General features: G+C 36.6%; 2 protein-coding genes across 2 annotated transcripts; both read left to right on the top strand.

The window, feature by feature from the left end:
* The first annotated feature begins 1,444 nt into the window (after positions 1–1,444).
* On the top strand, positions 1,445–10,363 carry LOC133793532 (uncharacterized). The gene is made up of 5 exons (XM_062230862.1): positions 1,445–1,919; positions 8,243–8,341; positions 8,438–9,074; positions 9,155–9,292; positions 9,380–10,363. The coding sequence occupies exons 3-5, from the start codon at positions 8,469–8,471 to the stop codon at positions 10,361–10,363; spliced, it is 1,728 nt and encodes a 575-aa protein (XP_062086846.1). The 5' UTR covers positions 1,445–1,919; positions 8,243–8,341; positions 8,438–8,468.
* Positions 10,364–10,451: 88 nt separating this feature from the next.
* LOC133793678 (uncharacterized) lies at positions 10,452–11,444 on the top strand. The gene is made up of 5 exons (XM_062230979.1): positions 10,452–10,522; positions 10,653–10,757; positions 10,844–10,939; positions 11,029–11,169; positions 11,249–11,444. The coding sequence occupies exons 1-5, from the start codon at positions 10,460–10,462 to the stop codon at positions 11,354–11,356; spliced, it is 513 nt and encodes a 170-aa protein (XP_062086963.1). The 5' UTR covers positions 10,452–10,459; the 3' UTR covers positions 11,357–11,444.
* Positions 11,445–21,857: the final 10,413 nt, after the last annotated feature.

Genomic DNA, 21,857 nt, shown 5'->3' with positions numbered 1-21,857 from the left:
GAGAGTTACTTGGGATGTTAGAACCATTCAAATTGGAAAAAACTGAAAAAATAAATTAGTTGTCAGCCTCACTGGCTGCGGCCAAGACAATCAGTGGCCGCGGCCAAGGAATGTCAGTGGCCGTGGCCACAGGCTATTTTCAGCACAAAATGTATTTTTTCCAAAACGTCTCAAATCCTTTCCCACATGATTTTGTAACCTCCAAACACCTAATGGGAGTTAAAAACATATATCCAACAGCCATATTTCATAATGGCTTTGTGAAATCCAATCTCAAATGTGTAACATGCAATCTACACATTATTAGGTAATATTTTGGAATTAAAAATTTGTAACTGATTTTGTAACTCCAAAATATGTCACATTTTGGAACACACATGTGTCCAATTTTGTGACTCTCAATAATATGTTACAAGGTGTGACAAATCATATTTTGTCACATTATTTAATCTAACATTATATTATATGAAATAATATAACATATAAAAGTACAACATTTTAAAAACATTGAGTATATTTATCGCAAAACAAAAGTTTAGGTATAAAAAATGTAACATTTTGAAAATATTGAGTATATTTGTCGTCGAAAAAAAATTAGGTATAAAGTGTAATATTTTAAAAATATTAAGTATTTTAGCTGCAATTTATTCTTGAAATTATTAAAATAGATAAAATTAAGAGAAATGAGAAAAATATTTTGGAGTAAAAAATCTTCCACACATCTTGAAACCACTAAAGGCAGCACATTTAGGGCAAAAAAAAAAAATTCAAGAAAATCGTTCTCTTCCCAAATAGATACTTTCCCATATGAGTAAGTTCGATTGAAATCAGGAAAATCTTACGAATAAAAAGCCATTGATGTATGAATCTCTTTCGGATATTCCTTTTTCTGGTACTTTGAATACTAGTGCTGACAAAACCTGTAAACTACTGTAAATAACAAAAAGAGAGGGGTAACATTAAGCATAAAGTTATTGACCAAGTTTTATCCACTCATATAATATATATAGGACAATTTCTGTATAGGGCTTTATTTTAAGTCCTATCGGTAGAGCTCTCAGTGTTTCTCGACCCGTGAACAGTTTTCAATGCGATTTTTTTTTTACCGTGTATATTGTAGCTATTTAGTGCATCCTGCAAATTTTCAGAAAATTCTGAATAGTTTACAGTACCAAAAACTAAGTTCAAACATGTTGCTTTCCACACGCATAAAAAAATTAGTCACGAGTGTAACATCATGTTTGAACTTAGTTTTCGGTACTGTAAACTATTCGGAATTTTCTGAAAAATTTGCAGAATGCTCTAAATAGCTACAATATACACGGTCATAAAAAAAATCGCGCTGAAAACTGTTCACGGGTCAAGAAATACTGAGAGTCCTACTAGTAGGGCTTAAAGTAAAACCCCTATAAAAAAATTCTCCTATATATAACCTAAAATATATATATATGGGACTTTCTTTAGTCCCTCGGTTCATTTTCAGGACTTAGTCCTGTGTTTGATTTTCAGCCTTTAGATTTCTTGTTTTAGAAAATGGATGGTGTGATTTAGTTGTTGGGTTTATTGGGTGTGAAAGTACTGTTATGGCCTTAGGGACCCCTTAGTAACCGGTGACCTTTTCTTTGTGTTTGATCGGTGATTTTGCCCGTTTAGCCATTCTTCTCCTTTGAAAAGCTAAAGTCCCTCCTAAACCAAATCATAAGTTCGGAAGGAAAATTTCCTCTCATTTAGTCCATTAGTCTCCTTGACGAATTCGGGCTAGTTTTTTTTGTTTGGAGTAGTGAGGATTTGGATTGAGTTTGGTAAAATTTGCTACTAATTTGGAGGTGTTTGATTCTACATGCACTGTTGCTTGCGTTGAGTTTGAAGGACCGAGTGGCCAAGCATAAATCCTTGCATCTTTGTGTCGAGTTCTTCGGGTAAGTTCTTATACCACATTTACGTGATAAGTTTTGGGGATTAGCTAATTAGGCAAAAATTATGTTTGGCTTCTTTGAATTCTGGGTAATGGTGCACTCGATTATTCAGTGGCCGAGCATATATAATGGTGACCACCTTATGTTTGAATTTTAGTTTGAGAAAAATTATAATAGCAATCATATGATTGTGAAATATAACAATGCGTGATCAAATTGATATTATCAAAGTTTTTAATGCATTTGTTTCATCCAATTCTAAATTCTATTTTTATTTGTATCAGTTTTAAAAGTGCTTGCATATTGTTTGATAAAATGTCTCAGTGAAGAATTTACTCGAAAAGTTATGAATTTCTGATTGCTATATGGTCAATTAAAGATGCAGTTGGCACTCGTCAAATAGGCATATGAATTTAAGTAGAAGGTCTGGAAAAGAATTAAAATAATTTACGGAAATAGACAAGGTAAGAGAATCAGTGTACTGAATAAGAGACTCGTAGAATACTCAAGTAATTTCTGACCTAGCATTGTTATGTTTAACAAGATTATGTTCACAGTTGTCACTAGATGGAAGAGATATAGTCATGGTGTACTATGAATGTGTCATCATTGGAAGGTAATTGATGATAAACTGAAATAGATAACTCTGTGAAAATGAGTACAAAAAATAAAATAATACACCATTGTGGAAAACTAAGGGCCATGCATCAGGTCCTAATCACAAGAAAAGTAGTTATTGACACTTTATTTGATAATATTGGATGCCACTTGAGATTAGCTCTAGTGGTGTGTGTGAGATTAAGGGGCAGAGTTGAAGTCTGTAAAGATATATGTTATTGAAAAAATGAGAATAAAAAATTGTTAACCTGTTTTCTGTGACCAACCAAAATGTTAGAAGTAACATATAATTGGCTTAATTGGTTTTGGCAACATAACTCACTGGTAGTTTCAGCAGTGATTGAATCATTGATAGTTTACTTTGTCACTTCTTCGATAGCTTTTAGACAAATGTAATTAGTTGACCGAAGAATTATTTTTTTCATGTTAAACAACTGATTTTGGAGGAAAATATAATCAACTAAAATGTGTTTACACCTTACTTATTGTGTTCAAGTTTTTGAGAAATTGGAGTAGATTATATTTATTTGCCAGGGGGTTGTTGTACTGAAATCTATTTTGTCTAATGCATTACCACTCCATTAACATCTTTGTTTAGAAGTATTTAAAATATAAACAAATCTAAATGTTAAAGCATGACAAGTATTGTTGTAGCATGGAGTATATTAATTATAATACAAGGTATAATTTATTCTAATAAAGTAGTTTGGTTTTTTATGTGTGGTGCATTTATAGTTAAACTATGTGATAACTTGAAAGGACTCGGGAGTTCCCAAGAGTTGTTTCATTTTAATTACAGAGATGGCTAGGTTGTTGACGTAAGTGCATAGGAATGTTTACTTAGTGTAAATTTTTTTTTTTTTTTGATAAGAAGAAAAATATATTCCACTAAAAAATCAACTTACAAAACCCCCTATACCAGAAACGAATATACAGTTACAGCTTTACAAAAGTTGAATAAAATCAACCATACTCTTCTCAACAGCCTTTAGTTTAATGCTCCTAATATCAAGTAATTTGGCTTTAAGACCCATAAGAATCAAAGAATTCAATTTCAAAACAGTACAAGAATAAGACTCAAAGATACACCAATTCCTATTAGACCAGATGATGTACACTGTAGCAGCAAGAACAACAGCACTAATCCTTTGATGAAGCCCCCTAGGTCTCCCATCCATCCACTTCATCCACTCTGAGTATTTAGGAGGCCACATCAGATGACCCAGCCAAGACCGAACCTGATACAACACCTGCTGAGAGAATGGACAACTAAAAAACAGATGATCATGCGACTCCATAACCAACTCACAAACAGGACATAAGCAAGACTCAATTTGAATATGGCATTTAATCAAGTTGTCTCGAGTAAGAAGGTGACCTAAAACCACTTGCCAAAGAATAAATATATGCTTAGGAATAGATAGCTTGCACCAAACCACCTTATTATAATGAACCTTCTCTTTGTGAACCAGATGCATATAAAGACTAGAAAGATTCAACTTGCCTTTGGAAACCGAAGGCTTTAATGAATCATGAGAGAAAGGATCTCTCAGCTTAATAAGCTTCCTCCAATACCAACTAACATCAGATTGTAGATTATAAGACCAGAAACTATGCCCTTTGAGATAGATATTAGCTACCCATTTGACCCATAAAGAGTCCTGTTTAGATGAAATAGCCCAAATATATTTGGCCATCAATAAAATATTCCATTTAGATCCTTCTTTAAAACCAATCCCACCCAAACTTTTAGGCAAACACACCTGATCCGATAATGATAAATGCACTCTGCTACGGATGCCTTTAACTCCCCAAAGAAATTTCCTGCATAACCTATCAATCTCCTTAATAACTATTTGAGGGAGCAAAAATATACTCATCCAATAAGTCCTAATACCCAACAAAACAGAATGTATGAGTTGAGATCTTCCTACAAAAGAAAGATGTCTACTAGACCAAGTATGTAATCTATTTTGGATTTTTTTAAGAATTAAACCACAATCCTTAGCCTTCCATTTAGTTGGTCTTAGACACAATCCCAGATATTTAAAGGGAAGGATCCCTCCTCAATATTCAAGCTATCCATGATTTTTTTCCTTTCATCCAAATGAACACCACCAAAGTAGATGTGTGTAATGCCCCGAATTTCCTAATAAGGTTTAGGACCTTGATTAGGAGGCCGGGAGGGCCATAATTGATTTATTATGATATCTAATGATTATATGCATGTCTATGTGAATTATATTATTATATGATGGTGAATGCATGCTTATGGGCTTATATTTTAAATGCAAGGGCATTTTGGTAATTTGGCCACTGTGGGCGTAATTGTATATTTTGGGTGCATGGTTGAGATTAATTAATTTTACCACATTGTATGTGGATTGGTTCGAGCTATCGGCATGAGACGATCATGAGATGTAAGTGTTCGGTCTAGTCATAACAGGTTTAGGTTCGGGGATCGGGGTGAGTCTCGGGGTAAATTTAATGATTAGAGCATTACCGGGAATTAAAGGGTAATGGGATATGATTTATTGGTATTTGGGAATGTTGAGATTAGCGGGAGTTGGGGAGCGTTAATTATGATTAACGGTATAGGTTGAAAAGGACGATTTTACCCTTGGGAGTGCTTGGAAGCCTTTAAATGACCTAGGGGCATTTAGGTCATTTGGCTTGGATATACATGAGGTTTAGTAGGCTTTCGAAACAGAGCAAAACAGAGCCCAACCTCATCCTTACTTCCTTTCTCTCCCGTACAAACTTTCCTTCATCATTTTCTTTGAATTTTGAGAGCCACCTTGAGGAGTTAAGCTTGGAGATCAAAGGGGGAAGCTAGGGAGCTTGTCACAGCCATTAAAGGGGATTCAAAACTGTGTTTGAGGTGAGTTCTAGTTATAAATTTAATGGTGTGCTCTGTTTTTGAGTTAAGTTTTGAATTTCTTAAGTTTTTAAGCTTAGAATTGGACTTTGTGAATTGTTGAGTTTTTGGTTGGTTTGAGCTTCAGGTTTTGGTGGTTTAGGACCATTGGGAAGTTTGGTAACTTTGGTTTGGTGATTTGGAGATGTTTAGATGGGTTTTTGGAAGGTTTTAGAAGTGGAAAAACGAAGAAAAATGGCTGGTGCAAAGTTGGGCCACGACCCTGTTCTTGGGCGCCGCGGCCCTAGCTTGAAGAAGGTGGTGGAGGCTCTGTCAGGGGGGCGCGCCGCGGCATGGTCCATGTAGGGCCGCGGCCCTTAAGGGAAAAAAAATACTAAATGGTGGTTTTGTGATGGGAACTTAACTCTAAGGGCCTAGGATCGATCCTACTACCTAGTTGAGTGGGATTTGATATTCCGGAGGCTTGGGTTGGGTTTGGAAGTATTTAATTACTCATTTTGATGAGGTTTTATATTTGGTTATGACTAGGTGACTGCTAATGGACTAGAAGCTGATCGTTCTCAAAGGTCGTTTCTTTTATTAATTCTCGCTCGAACCCGAGGTAAGAAAACTGCACCCTGTGTATATGTGACATGCATGGCTACCATGGATGCATGTTGATTGATTATTGAGCATGACATGCATGGCTATTATGATGCATGTTGATTGGCTATTGAGTATGACATGCATGGCTATGATTGATGCATGCTGAATGTTTAAATGTAAACATTGTTAGCATAATGAACGCTTCGCAATCTTGCCCATTTGCATATGACTGTATAGTAAGCATGCTGAATGCCCTATTCTTGGATAACTGGCATATGATACATATTGATAGCATTGCTTACTTGTGTATGGTACTGACTAACTAGTCAGATCGACAAAAGTGTTAGTATCAGCTGTGAAGCTGTGACTTACTTGTCAGGTTCGGCAGTGATACTGGACACAGGTCAGGAAGCGCTGACTTACTTGTCAGAACGGCCTTAGCGTGAATCACGCAAGCCAACAGAGATTAGATCTAATTGATTACTAGCATTGAATGACTCAAGGAGCATTAATGCCTGACCGACCCTGAGGGTCGATGAACAAACAGAGCTTGAAGGCTAGTGGCTTACCTATCAGCCACTCTCTTGCTAGAAAACAGAGCTTGAAAGCTAGTGGCTTACCTATCAGCCACTCTCTTGCTAGAAAACAGAGCTTGAAGGCTAGTGGCTTACCTATCAGCCACTCTCTTGCTAGAAAACAGAGCTTGGAGGCTAGTGGCTTACTTAACAGCCACTCTCCCGCTGAAAAGAGAGCTTGGAGGCTAGTGGCTTACTTAACAGCCACTCTCCCTCTTGAATCATGCGATGTTCACTCATTGGTTTGAAAGCTTTATGTTTAATGCGATTATAATGATAATCATTTGATAATGTTTATGAAAAGTGTTATGTTTTCTTGTTGGGCTTCGGCTCACGGGTGCTATGTGGTGCAGGTAAAGGCAAGAGGAAGCTGGACCATCCTTGAGTTGGAGAGCTTAGGTGATGACGTGTACATATGCAGCTGCTCGACCGCCACAGCCGAGGTTTAAAGTGGAACTAGGGTTGAACCCTGTTTTGCCGCTTAGAACGGCCTGTTGTAAATATTTTCTGTAATAAACTCTGAAATTTATATTTTCGGGATCCCATTGTATATGTTAAACGTTCTAGTGAAACGTTACATCTTAACCAAAATGTTTAATCCCTAAACCGCTAATCATACTTAGATCACGATTTTGGCCAAATGACTCGATTAGCGAGTTTAGCACTATTTACAAGGCACACCGTAACGGTCCCAGGAGTTGGGCGTTGCAATGTGAGACTTAGATAAGTTCATTGCAAGACTAGAAACCTGACTGAATTTTTGAAAACCATAATACAGAATCTGAACTGAAATATAGGAACCCTTACAAAAGAGAATGAGATATTATGGGCCAACGATCTTTGCTTAATGAAAGCACCCTGATTCTGATGAGTAAGAAAAGGAAGAAGAGTAGACAATCTCACACACATCATCTTCGACATACACTTGTATAAGGTGTTACAACAAACTATTGGTCTATAATCTATTGCTGTGGAAGGAGTATCTTTTTTAGGGATAAGGGTAATAATTGATCTGTTAAGGGAATTAGGTAAGCAGCCACAATAAAGAAAATGCAGCACAGCAGTGGCTATCTCATCCCCCAAATCTTTCCACATATACTTGAAAAACCCCGAACCAAATCCCTCAGGACCAGGACTTTTAACAGCATGAATACTAAACATGGCCATTTTTACATCCTTCTTCGAAAAAGGCCTAATCAAACTAAGTTGCTGGTGTAAACTCAAAATGTTGCCAACCTTAAAACAATCCAGCTGAATCCTAGAAGTAGCAGAGCTAGGACTGCCCAGAAAACCTTTAAAATGGTTAATAAATGATTAAGCACATCATCATAACAATCAACAATCTTGCCATGTTCATCCAAATAAGCAGTGATTCTATTAAAAGCTGACCTCTGTTTTAAAGTAGCATAAAAGTAAGATGTATTGTCATCTCCAAATCGCAACCAAGTAAGTTTGCTCCTTTGCCTAAGAAAACTGTCATGCATCTTTGAATAGTGTTTAAACTCTGAACATGCTACTTGTTCTGCTTGCTATAACTCTATAGATTGAGGTTGTTGTTGCAGCAAATATTGTGGTTGTTGAAATTTTTTCTTGGCTTCTAAATATCTATCTGTGACATCTCCAACTTTCCTCTTATTAAACTAAATCAACACTGACTTCAATCTGTTTAGTTTCTGAATAATTCCCAGCAGATCAGATCAGAACCCCTTAATACAGCAACTTTTAAGAACAATCTCTCTGAATTCCTCATGTTTTGTCCTCTGTCATTGGTAAATTTTATGATAGGCGAATGGTGTATTTAATTTTATGAGTTTGTAAATCTTAAGTCGTGTTTGACTAATAAATTTCCGTTTTTTATTTGACAGGTTAGTTTGGACTGATTAAAATAATTAAAAAATGGCTGAAGCAAAGAAGTTAGATTATAGATGCTCACCTCGTAGGGTATTTTCTGTTATTTCCAAACTCAATGGGGATCAAAAGGAGGTAGTGAAACAAATGGGATTTGGGGCACTTTTGGGGATGAAAGATTGTGTCGTAAGAAGGAATCTAGTGACATGGTTGTTTTCTCGGTTCAACACCCAGGACGGGTCTTTGGAGGTTCATGGGAAACAATTTAAATTGAATAGTCAAATATTTGGTGCTACGATTGGTGTTAAGGATGGTGTTGAAAATTTATTTCATGGTAGCAAGAAGAAGCATTCGAAAAAGAAGGTTGAAAGCACTGCTGTGCAAGTTCTAGAGGAGAAATTGATAACAGGTCAATCGGCGGACATGTCCTTCGTTCGAGACTTCTTGCTCTTTATTGTCTCTGTATTCTTGATGCCTAATACGTCTGTAAATGTTGCTCGCGAAGTGGAGGATCCTATAAAGGCCATAAATGACATTGCAGCGGTTTGTCGTGTTAACTGGGCATCACTGTCGTACAATTATCTATGGAAGGCCCTTCGACGGCATCAGAAAAACAAAGGCATGTTTGTCGGAGGATGCATATATTTTTTACAGGTACATGCTCTTTACACTTAGCAATTGTAATTGTTTATGAGACACCATCGTATAACAATTTATGTTTGTGCATGTTGTAGTTATTTTACTGTCATCACGTTGTTTGGAAGGAAGGATATGTTGATAGATCCCTCTGCCCTTTAAATGTATGGTCTGACGATGATTTCAAGGCTATACTGGATTGGGTACAGGAGCATGGGGGGTTTGAATCAAATAAAGTAAGTATATGATTATGTAAATAATTATTTCTTGTTTTCGAAATATTTTGTTTGGTTGAATTAATAAAATTTTCCCATGTTTTTCAGATTCCAATGATAGAGTTGCAGGACGGTGCTGCAGCATCGAAGATGCCTGCCACGCTCGCCTCTTTGTGTGATAAGGTTGAATCGATTGAGCACAAAATGATTGAAAAGGAAATAGAAATGGTAAAATTTCATGAGGATTTGAAGTTGCAAATGGCCAAGGAATTCAAACGATTACGTAGGAGTTTGAGCGGCGGAATCAGTTCAAGGGTGCGTGGTGGTGGTGTTCCCAAGTATAGTAAGGGAGAGGAGCCTCGGGATTCAGCCATATTAATTAATGACCCTATCCTAGCAAACATGCAAATGGATGAGAATAGGATATTGGAGAAGCTTTCGATTAGGAATGACCCAATGTTGTTGGAGTGCGGTATAGGATTTCGGAATGAACCTTCTTATGGAAACTACTCACCCTCCTTCAACGAAAGCAACCTGGGGGAAGTGAAGCATGACTTCATTAATTTTGAATTAACATTTTCACCACGGAAGGAGTTGTTCAATGAGGTCCCAGGAAACACTGACCCAAATGCTTTTTCCTGTGAACCATCTAATTCAGAGAATGGGAAGACCATGGTTGAAATGGACAAAGATTTCAACGAATCTCTTGCTAAAGTTAGACCTCCTGAGAAAGAAAAGAAGGAGGTGGAGAAAGGGAAGGAGAAGGATATTGTGGATGAAGTCACGACTCATGAACCTAGTATCCCTGGGATTATGATTGATCATGTTGTACATGAAATAGAGGAAGATGATAATGAGAAGATCGATCCTCCCACTCTAAGGAGAGAGAAGGAGCTCTGCAAATTGGACAACTTGTTTCAGAATATGATTCACACATACAATGAAAGCAATTACTACCAAATTGGAGCATTCAAATTGCGGAGGCCCTTGCCCTTGGCGAGTTTCAAAATCGCACTTTTCATTTTTGACTTCAGTTTGTCTTTGACGTATGTGATACTTTCCCATCTTAAATCAACCATTTTTTATGTCTGACAGAATTTCTACATTGAAAATATTGATGTTGTTAGGTTTACTTTTTTTACATTTTTCAACCCCGTAATTTTCAGTGAGGTATTGGTAGTAAATCCAATGGCAAAGTTGGAACGTTGGTACTTTAGGAGCCTTAGGCCTGAAGCTCATGTGGACATGAAGGTAAGTACCCAGTTTGTACATAGTTCACTTTTATTAGGATGCCCAAAGTATCTTATGAAGGGTTACGCCTTACATTTTTTGGATAAGGTGGGTTTGGATAAATGGCTTTATACTTAATTATGTTTTGCAGATTATTGATGCTTTTGCTCATGTACAACGATTTACACATAAAGAGAAGTGTGACAAAATGGAGGATATGAGAACTCTAATTTTGCCCACCTTTCATCCCAATTTGGTAAGTTGTAACGTATGTTTGATTGCCTCAGTTGAACATTGATAACGTAGTTAGTAGTTGCTCATTTTCTATTAATCTAATAATAGGAAAGTGGTCATGGTCAGAACTTTTGGGAGACGGGGGATTTTGGTTTTCTTGGTGTACCGGTCGATGTTACTTTGGTTCTAAATAATGCCGAAAAGGTATTCCAAGCCTTCCTTATGCAAGTTATTTATTTTCTTTGAATAATTCACTTATCTAATCATCTGTTTTTGGGTATGAGTTAACTTAGATCCTAGTGCCTATGAAGGACATCGAATACAATCACTGGATACTGGCTGTATTGGACATTAAGAGTTCCTCTGCATCGTATTGGGACTCCATGTCCACTGCACGCGCAAAAAGGCACAGGATACATATGCTTAGCACACTGGTATGTGTGTCTTGTCAATTTAATATTATTGATGTTAAATAATGGATAAAGTATATGTACTATTTAATTCTTATTACAGTTGAAGAAGCTTGATAAGTTGCTGTTGAGGACGACGGATGATGTGCATTCTGGCCGACCTGTTTTTGAAGTTTTCAATATAGTGCCTGCCGGAAAACTCCCGCAATAGGACAATGGACATGATTGTGGTATTTTTGTCATGAGGTTTATGGAGTACATTGCATCCGGACAATCTCCTCCCTCGACCTATGTAGGTGTCTTGACCTTATATTTTAATTTTTGGTTAAACAACCTATGCACTGTGTTTAGAATACCGCGTTACTTTCTTAAATGTATGCTTGCCTGCTTCTACTTTGCAGATAGTCGACCATAATGAGAGATTCCGATTTGCAATTGATATTGTCTTGTCGGAATCCAATGGCCTATTTTGGGATGTGATGCATGATGCGACCGCTTATTATGGAGTTTGTTCAAGCAAAGGTGGTGAATCATCAACCTTAAAAGAAGGTAAGTGTCTTCCCCCAAGACGTGATGCTTCGCCTCCAACGCTTTCAACAAAAAAGTCTAGACAGCAACACTAGTCGAAGCGCGGAATGAGAAAAAAGAGGAAGTCAATGAACTAAACTTGTATTTACATATTTTGTCTTCATACTACCATGCCATGTTTAGACCAATTAGCTATTACACTATTAATTTCTTTGTGACTATACAATAGTTGGGCATGCATGCTTCTCACATTAATGTGTGTTATGTGGTTTATTTTTTGATTATTCACTCTTAAATAGGAAGGCATTATTGGGACATATAATGCGAGTATCCATCAACCATATTAGTAAAAACCCGATCTCTGTTATGTGTACTGCTCAAAAATGCAAAACATAATCATGTCCTTTATACATTAGAACTGTTATGGTCATGTACTTGAACTGCCAATTTTCACACTCTATTTCTCGTTTTACGTGAACTTGCACTTTTCTTACGTAGCGTATCACATATATTACGTTAGTGCGAACACTTAATAGGAGCTCAGTACATTCATTTGCACTCTCTCACTACTTTAACTGAATTGCGAACACGCTCAATTTGCTAAGAGGTTTCTATACATTAGAATAGATAAATTGTATAGATTTTAACACCCGAAATCAGTGAGGACCACGAAAATAGCCTGGCTTAAATGTTAAAAGTTCAGGAAACTAGCTTTTGCAGATGCAGGCTCCAAAATTAAAGTGGTAATTGATACAACCTGATTCCTAGTCTTCATTGTTCATATTTCTAATCATTTGGTTTGTATAATTACTCCAATTCATGTTTTTTTCCTTATTTCGTACCAATAATGGAACTAATTTACATATATGTTGAATGTGTAGTGCATCCACTTGCTTTGAGGACTACTTGCTGGGAATTTGAAATTGTTGTGGAGGTAAAGGTAGGCTCCAACATTCCAAAAAATACCTTGCTTGTAATTTTACTTAAATGCACTACTGCAACCATATTAAATATGGTTTGTGGTATATATCCTTCTGTATGTTGTACTGATGTTTTTGTAATATTACATAATTCTTGGGGAAACAGGTGGGTTGACTTGTACATAGCAGAGATTTAAGTTAGCTACAAAATAATTTGGCTCTTTTTTTTTTTAGTTTATAAATTTTTTTATTGTTATAGAACCAGAGATTACTAAGAGAATCTGACATTAGGAGAGTGAATAAGGAGGAAGTACTTCAACAAGGAAATTTTGAACGTTCTTCCATGATATACGTTAACGATTAATAGGCTCTGGCAACATAATGATTGCTTCAAGTTCATGAGTATGGTTGTCAACTAAAATTAATGACATTCGTTGCTTATGTTATACTACTGTTTCTTTCAAAAAAATCAAATTGTATCATGTAAATATTAAAATTGTTTACTAAAAAGGGGAGTACTTGAATGAATCATTAATTGAATGAATGTATTAATTTTGAATTTTATACATCTTCTTCCCTAGCAGAACACAGATACATTCATTGACTAATTATTTTTTCTTTAAATATTGTGAATCTCTATTTTCTTTGAAATGTAAACTTATTGTTTACAGTGTTATTGAAAAAAATATTAAAGAGTAAACTCATTGTTTACAGTTTACAAGAAACCAATATTTGCCTATGCAATTGTGTTAAACTAAAAGCTTGACGGTTAATCTTAATTTTAACAATTTACTTGAAAAAATACTTAATACCTTGTTTATGTATTTTTTGTTTTACGATTTCGGTTGGAAAATTTCTAAAATAGTAAACTCATTGTTTACAAATTTGTTAAAACTGATGATTAAAGACTAACTAGTTTGTGAACTTTGTGAATAAACGAAAAACAACATGTTTTTCTTTCTTTATCAAGTTAGTAATGAGGGTAGTTTTTGAATTGTTTATTCAAAAATTAAGATTTATTTGAAAAAGGGTACACATGTTTAATCAATGTGTCAAATGGGTATTCCTGGCCATTTCTGTAAATGGTGTATGCGCCACGAGAAAAGCTGAATTACATAAAAACTATAATACCCAAATGTGGGAAAGTGATGATCTTTAAGAGTTGGTGAAGATGCAGTTAAAATATGGATTTTTGGGTTTATACGGCCCACGCTCAATTTCAATGAATAGCACAAAAAATAAATTACAAAAAAATTATTTTTTAAAGACCACCATCATTGAGGTCGTGTGTATGAGGTAACATGATATACAAAAACCATTGAAGTCAACTTTTTTAGTAAAAACGGAACAGGTAAAACATAGCCTTCGTACAAGATATTGGCCATTATTACAATATTTGTTTCTTTTATTCTGACATATCTTAGAAAAGCATGAGCTTAATAATACTACATCCGCCCACCCTAAAAATAGACTCACATTTCCTTCTTATGGGGTAATGTGAAGAACAGTTCACATTATGGGCTCCCGAAATTGTCCTGTCCTATCAATATACTAGTAAACAGATACACTCAATTTCATTTCGATAGTGAAAGTAAAATATTTTCAAAGTTAATGTCAAAAAAAGTGTGATGAGTCCATAAATAACAAAGGAAAATAAAATTTAATTAAATATAATTTAGAAGGCCAACTTACAAACAAACATTTTTAAAAAATGTCAGCAACTTTGGAAATAACAGAGGCAACGAAAGATTAAAAATCGTAACTAACATTTACTTTAAGGAAACAATGAACATAACAAGTAATAGATTAAGCTACTAACTCAGGTACTGGTCATCCTCTTCCACCTCAAATTGGAGACTTCACGGCCCACAATATTATTCAATCTCTCATCTAGGTATTCTTGGTACCTAGTAATTGACTCTGTTTTAAGTTGCAGCACTTCTTCGAAAAGCCGTTCATAATCTTCCATCCACTCGTCCTTCGAGTACGAAGCATCCCGTGTCATTTCTTGTAAATTATTTGACTTCTCGGCAAGCTCTGCCTCTAGCCGCAGTATCTTCTCCTTCATTATTATGTTTCGTTCCTCCAAAACACGTTTTTCCCTATCAATATTTGAAATGTGGTACTCCTTCTCCCCTAATGTAGTCAGGAGATCGTTAATGTAATCGACCGGATCTGCTGGGAGTGTTGTTATTTTATAGAAACTGAATTGTTCCCAATCTGGGGGGTCTGGTTGTCGTGGTGGGAGGTCATGTAGAAACTCTAAATTGCAGGAATTGATTGAAGAATTTGAATCCATGACCGAGTGCCCTTTGAAAAATTTAGTTTCAATAACTCAATATAGTCCCACCGCAGTATATCAAGAGAGATAATGGTAGAGTACAGTGTAAATGACAACCCACTATCCTGTATTTTCGGTTTATGTTGATCGGTACAAGCTAATGAAAGCCTGATGAAAGTGATATAACGTGGGCCCATGACCACCAAATGTGATCCATAGTAAAATTGTGCACGAAACCTTTGGAAACAAGCTAAAATCAGAAACACAAATAGATAGTCAAACGTGTGGGGCCCTATATAATGATTTGTACTTGTGTGTGGATCCAATATTACTCCTGTACATTCTATTTACACTCTATTTACACGATACTAAAACATGAGAGTATGGCCCTCATATATACGGAGATTTTATTTTAAATTGAAAATAATCTATGAATTATAAGTTGATATTAAGTATGGCCCACTAATAAAAGGTTTCTGATATACATGAAAAAAAACGTGAAAATGGAAGTCAATTCCGTCTCCTTTCTTATTTTTCTCATGTACTGTGCTCCAAATAACTTCCCACGTAATAGCAATCACAACTCACGTGACCATGACGTGCTGAAACGCAAATTCTAATTCTTCCCACGTAATACGTGACTGCTTCCTTATGTTTCTAATAATGGCATACTTTATGTAATTTTGACTGATGTGCAACCCTATTTTTGATAAGTGCAAGTGCATTAACAACTCCACCATTTACAGAGGAATGTGTTTTCTATATGTATATATATGTGTGTAGGGATCGTGTTGACCTCAATTAAATCTCCACCACCCTGCTTGTATACTTGGATATCCTCTTTTTCTCTCTAAAATGGACTCCACACCTTTGCCAATGAATAACATCGTTAACTTCCCGTCGTTTGATGACAATCATCTTGAGCAAATGCAATACATTAACCGAATTGTGCATGACAACGTCAGGCTAGCCACCGAACGGAACGAATGGGAGAGGAGATACAATGCGTCCAACATCCAGAACACTCTCCTTAAGTCTGACCTACACTCCATCAAGATGGTGGTATTAGAGTTGAAAGAGAAGTCGGTTGCAACAGAGATGGCCTGGAGAAAGGAAATGGAATTTGTGGCAGCCGCGATCGATGAGCTCCGGAGTGGCTATATCAACATGTACCCACTATACGTCCAAACTCAGAAGCCACCTAATCAATAGATATCTATTTAGTTATATCTACTCAGTTTGGTCTACACTTACTATAAATGGAATTACTGAATATGTCTTTTCAAGTTTTAATGGCTTTACAAGTCACTTTGCTGTAAAACGGTCTTTTGGATCGTACTTTTGGAAACTCTTCTCTTTTGTGTACCCCCTACTATGATGTCTAGGCGGGTTTTATCAATGTGTAATGGGCCCTTGCATGTGTAATGCAAACTATCCTTGTAATGCCCCAAATTTCCTAATAAGGTTTAGGACCTTGATTAGGAGGCCGGGAGGGCCATAATTGATTTAATATGATATATAATGATTATATGCATGTTTATGTGAATTATATTATTATATGATGGTGAATGCATGCATATGGGTGTATTTATTATTATAAGGGCATTTTGGTAATTTGGCCTGTTGAGGGCATATTTGTAAATTGGGTGCATATTGTAATTTGTGAATGAGATTTAATTATTATGGAGATATATTCGAGCTATTCGACATGAGACGGTCATATATAATGGATTAGCGGTTTTGTCATAACGGGGTCAATTTTGGGGTAATAGAAATGTTTATTTGGTGATAGATTGGGAATATTTGAGATTAGGGTGAAATTCTGGAAGTTTTGACTATAGTGTCCCCGGGGGTGTTTTCGGGACCCCGAGCACTAGGTTTTATTTGAGGTTACTTAAGCTTGAAGTAGCTTGACAGATAAGAACGTATGTTAGAAACTTCTCGTTCTCTCTCAAAACAGTCTGTTTGACCGTTTGAGCCTTTTTGAGGAAATCTTGAGTTATGGGAGTCAGAATCAAGCGAGGGTCGAGGCATAGCGATCCTAGGAAAGATTAGAAGCTTCTTAACCGAAGGATTTGATGAGAAACAACCCAATCGAAGGTAATCTAAGTTTTAAGTTTTAAGTTTTTAAAGTTTCTAAGCTTAGAATTGGACTTTGTTAATTGTTGAGTTTTTGGTCAGTTTGAGCTTTGGGTTTTGAGGGTTGGAGTATTGGGAAGCTTGGGAACTTTGATTTGATGATTGGGGAATGTTTGGGTATGTTTTTGGAGGATTTTGAGTGCTTGAAACACGTTTGGGAATGGCCCAGGGTTGGGGGCCGCGGCCCTGTTCTTGTGCGCCGCGGCCCTAGTTCGATGAAGCAGGTGTCAGGAATTTGTCTTCGCTGGGCGCCGCGGCCCTTGATGGAGGGCGCCGTGGCCCTTGCCTCAGAGAACCCTGGGGGCTGCAGCCTAAGGTGCTAGGGCCGCAGCCCTTGCCCTGTTTTCACCCCGTTTGCTCGTTTTGACCCCGGGAACTTAGCTATGGGCCTCGGGAGTGTCCCTACTACTTGGATTAGTTTGGATTGATCTCTTGGGGGCTAGATATTGGCGTGGAACCTTTGATTATCATGTTATTAATGGTGTTCCATATTTGGTTATGATTAGGTGACCGCTAAGGGTTTAAAGGTTGATCGTTCTCAAGGATCGTTCTTATATTGGTACTAGCTCGAATCTGAGGTAAGAAAACTGCACCCTGTGTATATGTGACATGCATGGCTATTATGATGCATGTTGGTTGATTAATGAGTATGACATGCGTGGTTATTATATGATGCATGCGGTTGATTATTATGTATGACATGCATGGCTATTCTTGATGCATGTTGGTTGACTATTAAACATGACATGCATGGCTGTTATTGATGCATGTTAGATTGTTGGATATTGCATATGATGCATGTGAAACATGTGATTGGGACATGCTTTATATTCTGAGTATGTTATCGTTCAGAGCTTGAGCCTCTGTGTTTATGCATGGCCCTAATAGTGCTAATACCTATTTAGTAAGCATGATGAGTACCTTGTTTATAGATATGGAACGTGTGATATATGATTGGCAGCATGACTTACTTGTGTATGACACTGACTAGTCAGGGACCGACTCTAAAGTCGAGAATCACGCATTGAATGGCTCTATGGCATTAATGCTAGACCGACCCTAAGGTCGATGAATAATGCATTGAATGGCTCTATGGCATTAATGCTAGACCGACCCTAAGGTCGATGGACAATGCATTGAATGGCTCCATGGCATTAATGCTAGACCGACTCTAAAGTCGAGAATCAGGCATTGAGTGGCTCTAAGGCATTAATGCCAGACCGACCCTAAGGTCCATGAACTTATAAGCGCTTGCCTGGTCTACGACCAGATGACTATAGCCAAGATATATGACCCCGGTGACCGTTTGTCACATGGCTAAGGGACGTTGTCCATAGTTCGACTCTAGAGTCGTGAGGAAGGTTATGTTGGTGACTAATCACCTTGCACCTATCCTAATCAAGCTTAAGAAAGAATCATTTATCAGTTAAGCCCTGGTGACCCTATCGTCACATGGCTAGAGGGAGCGATGCTCATTATTGTGACTTTTGGCTATTGTCACCTATTTGCTTGGACTGATAGTCCTGAATGGTTATTATGATCGTTGTTGATATTATATCATGTTTTATTGTGTTTTCTTGCTGGGCTTTGGCTCACGGGTGCTACGTGGTGCAGGTAAAGGCAAGAGGAAGCTGGACCATACTTGAGTTGGAGAGCTTAGGTGATGACGTGTACATATGCAGCTGCTCGTCCGCCACGGCCGAGGTTTAAAGTGGAACTAGGGTTGAACCCTGTTTTGCCGCTTAGAACGGCCTGTTGTAAATATTTTCTGTAATAGACTCTGAGATTATATTTTTGGGATCCCAATGTATATGTTAAACGTTCTAGTGAAACGTTACATCTTAACCAAGGTTTTTAATCCCTAAACCGCTAATCATACTTAGTTCACGATTTTGGCCAAATAACTCGATTAGCGAGTTTAGCACTGTTTACAAGGCACACCGTAACGGTCCCTGGAGTTTGGGGCTTTACAATCCTCTATGTATATATTAAATGTTATGGTTTTAGTTTTAACAAGTCTTCTCCAGCTTACTTCGTATGTATTGTGTAGCACCGAGTAATACCCTTTATGGCCGATTACTCCTAGTGTTTCTCAATTCCTATGGCTTCTAAATGAAGGTTCATTACTAGATGGCATCTACCATTAAACAAAACTATGTACTACCATTTACACATTCAAGAATAAAAATCTATATTTGTCATGTAAGAGCCCCAACAATTGTCACCATTCCCATTTCAACCCAACAAAGAGGATTCATGTAAGTCAATCACTACACTTAACCTTTGTAATATATTAATTCGTTTTACATCGGGTAAGTAACTATTTGCTAACATGTATTTTTCCAGAGTATCATGTTGGTACAAATAATGTTCATTTGGTACAATTGAGATATTTGGTACCCTGTATTTTTAAATGTACATATTTAGTACCATAAACTAAAATTTAATTAATAAGTTTTTACCAATTTAATCAAATTACAATAAATTTAATCATACGAGCTACAAATTATAAATAACTGCTGACAATTTGGTGTTAATGGCAAAATTTTATCAATTAGGATACCAAATATTTATGTTTTCAAAATACGGGTATCATATGAGTATTATTGCAAATAAAATACCGAACGATATTTTGAAGAAAAAAAATAAGAGAACCAAATGAGTAAATTCCCTTTTACATCTACCACCCCATATTTTTAATGCATTTACTGTGATGTCACCTTCTATTGATTGTTTGGGCGTTTATTATTTAACAAATTATAATTATGGAATAACATGAATGTTTGTTCATTTAATGTATGGATGAAATGACACACCATTTACCACCAGGTGTAAGGAGAACGATAATTAATGTAAGGCACAGTTGCGACAACAAACCAGAACCACCACATTAAATGGCTCATTCAATAGCAGTATATATATGAGCCATTCACATGTTTTTTGTGAACCAAACTGATGTTATGCCTCTCTTCGCCCTTGGATGGCAAGATCTACATCTAGTATCATAGAAAGTCACAAAGTCAACCAACGTTTACTTGTTAGTATATAGTTTATGAGCTACTGAAAGAGGTAATTTTTATGTCATGCTCATCTAAACAAATTTACGAGAAGATATACTTACTCTATATGATTTGTAGTGTTCATTTGTTTTTAGGTGCCAATTTTCACTGATGGCTTCATTATTTTCTGCACCACTCGTAATGTTCAACTAACACTCCTTATTAAGGTATACGAGCTGTAATAAAATCAATAAATCCATTCCCATGTTATATGTATATTTTCTATAATCGATCCCGCCATTTCAGAATAAAATGAAAGATATTGCCTTAATTAATTTGCCTATTAATAAAGTTGTATAGGATCTTCTTTGGGGCGGATTGTCGGGGGAATATTGTGTCCTTTGATTTAGCTACCTGTAATTGAGCAGGTGGAAGAGTAAGAAGGGATGCAAGTGTTCAGATAGCATTGGGCCACAATAACTTAAAGGTACCACTGACCCTTACTGTTCATTTAATTTGCTTGAAACATGGAAGATGTAAGCCACTTCCATTTGTAATCACGAAACCATCGTTTTGTTAAGGGTTTTGTTTCACTGTTACACATTATCGTTAAGGTTGAATATAGCATCCTTAACCAACAAATTTTTTGGCGGGAACCAGTTTTGAGAATGAACAACCCCAGCCTCCCAGTATATATAACACTCTCGGTTAGTGAAACCCGCCACCCCCAATCCCTCGCCTTGTACCCTAGTTTTTTGCACTGAACCATTAAAAAAACATGGCATCTTCTAACTTATGCGTCAATCTATTCCCAAAGGAGGTCGTAGTTAAAAAAGAGCCTGAATCACCAACCCATCAATTCCCAATTCCTTTCCATGTTGAGTCCACTCCCCCAACACCACCATCCACTAAGAACACTGAAATGACAACCCACTCCGCTCCTTCCTCGGTTAACAGGTCAGCGACGATGTCGCCGAGTGATAATGGTAGTAAGAAACCAAAGACTAAGTCTGGTTTCCGTGGTAAGTGCAAAAACTGTATGAAAAAAGATCTTAAGATTGAGAAGCTTTCAACTTTCAAAAACCTTGCTGCTAAGAAAGCTTCAACTTTAAGGGTCAATTCAATGGACATTAAGTCTTTCCTTTTCCAACAACGCCAGATTATAGATCATCTGGGAACTATGGTTAAGCATCAAGAGACCATTCGCAGTGAGTTGTGTGTCAAAGCTAACGACTCAGGAATTAGGATGGAGATCATAGTGCTTGACTGATATTTCACATTATGATGCTTTTGGTTATAAGATCCAGTTGCATTATGACCTCACTATGTTAAATTTCATGTCATCAAGTGTCTTGCAAATGCATTATTGTTTTTTATATTACGTACGCACTCGTATTAGGTACTAAATTTACCTAAAACACTATTTTGGGTAATCCAAGTACCTTTTATTAGTAAGATAGTTGCAATGCTTTGTAGTAGGTGATATATCCTTGTTAAGGCTATCTGTATGTTATGTACTTGATGTCATTCACCTTTTAAATTAATCTTGCTTCGTACAGAAATATTAGTTTGATGAAAGTCCAAAGTAATATCGCATAAAAATTACACACCCAAAGTATTTGCACTCTGATTTACATTTTTTGTAAACTATGACCATTTATGTATAAGATTTCATATGGTTAATTTATTACGAAATCAGAAAGATCACCTTGGGCACCAAAAAATTGGTAATTTATCTCCCAATTTTTTATTGCATATAGTGTAATAGAAACCTATATGACATAAGAAATAAGAATATGTATAAGCCTTGTACATAAGACCAAATATACAGTTGCTAACCTGAAA

Source organism: Humulus lupulus, chromosome 8 (assembly GCF_963169125.1).
Source record: "Humulus lupulus chromosome 8, drHumLupu1.1, whole genome shotgun sequence".
Classification (NCBI taxonomy): Eukaryota; Viridiplantae; Streptophyta; class Magnoliopsida; order Rosales; family Cannabaceae; genus Humulus; species Humulus lupulus.
The sequence above is the reverse complement of the archived record's forward strand: the minus strand, read 5'-3'. Positions and strand labels throughout refer to the sequence as shown.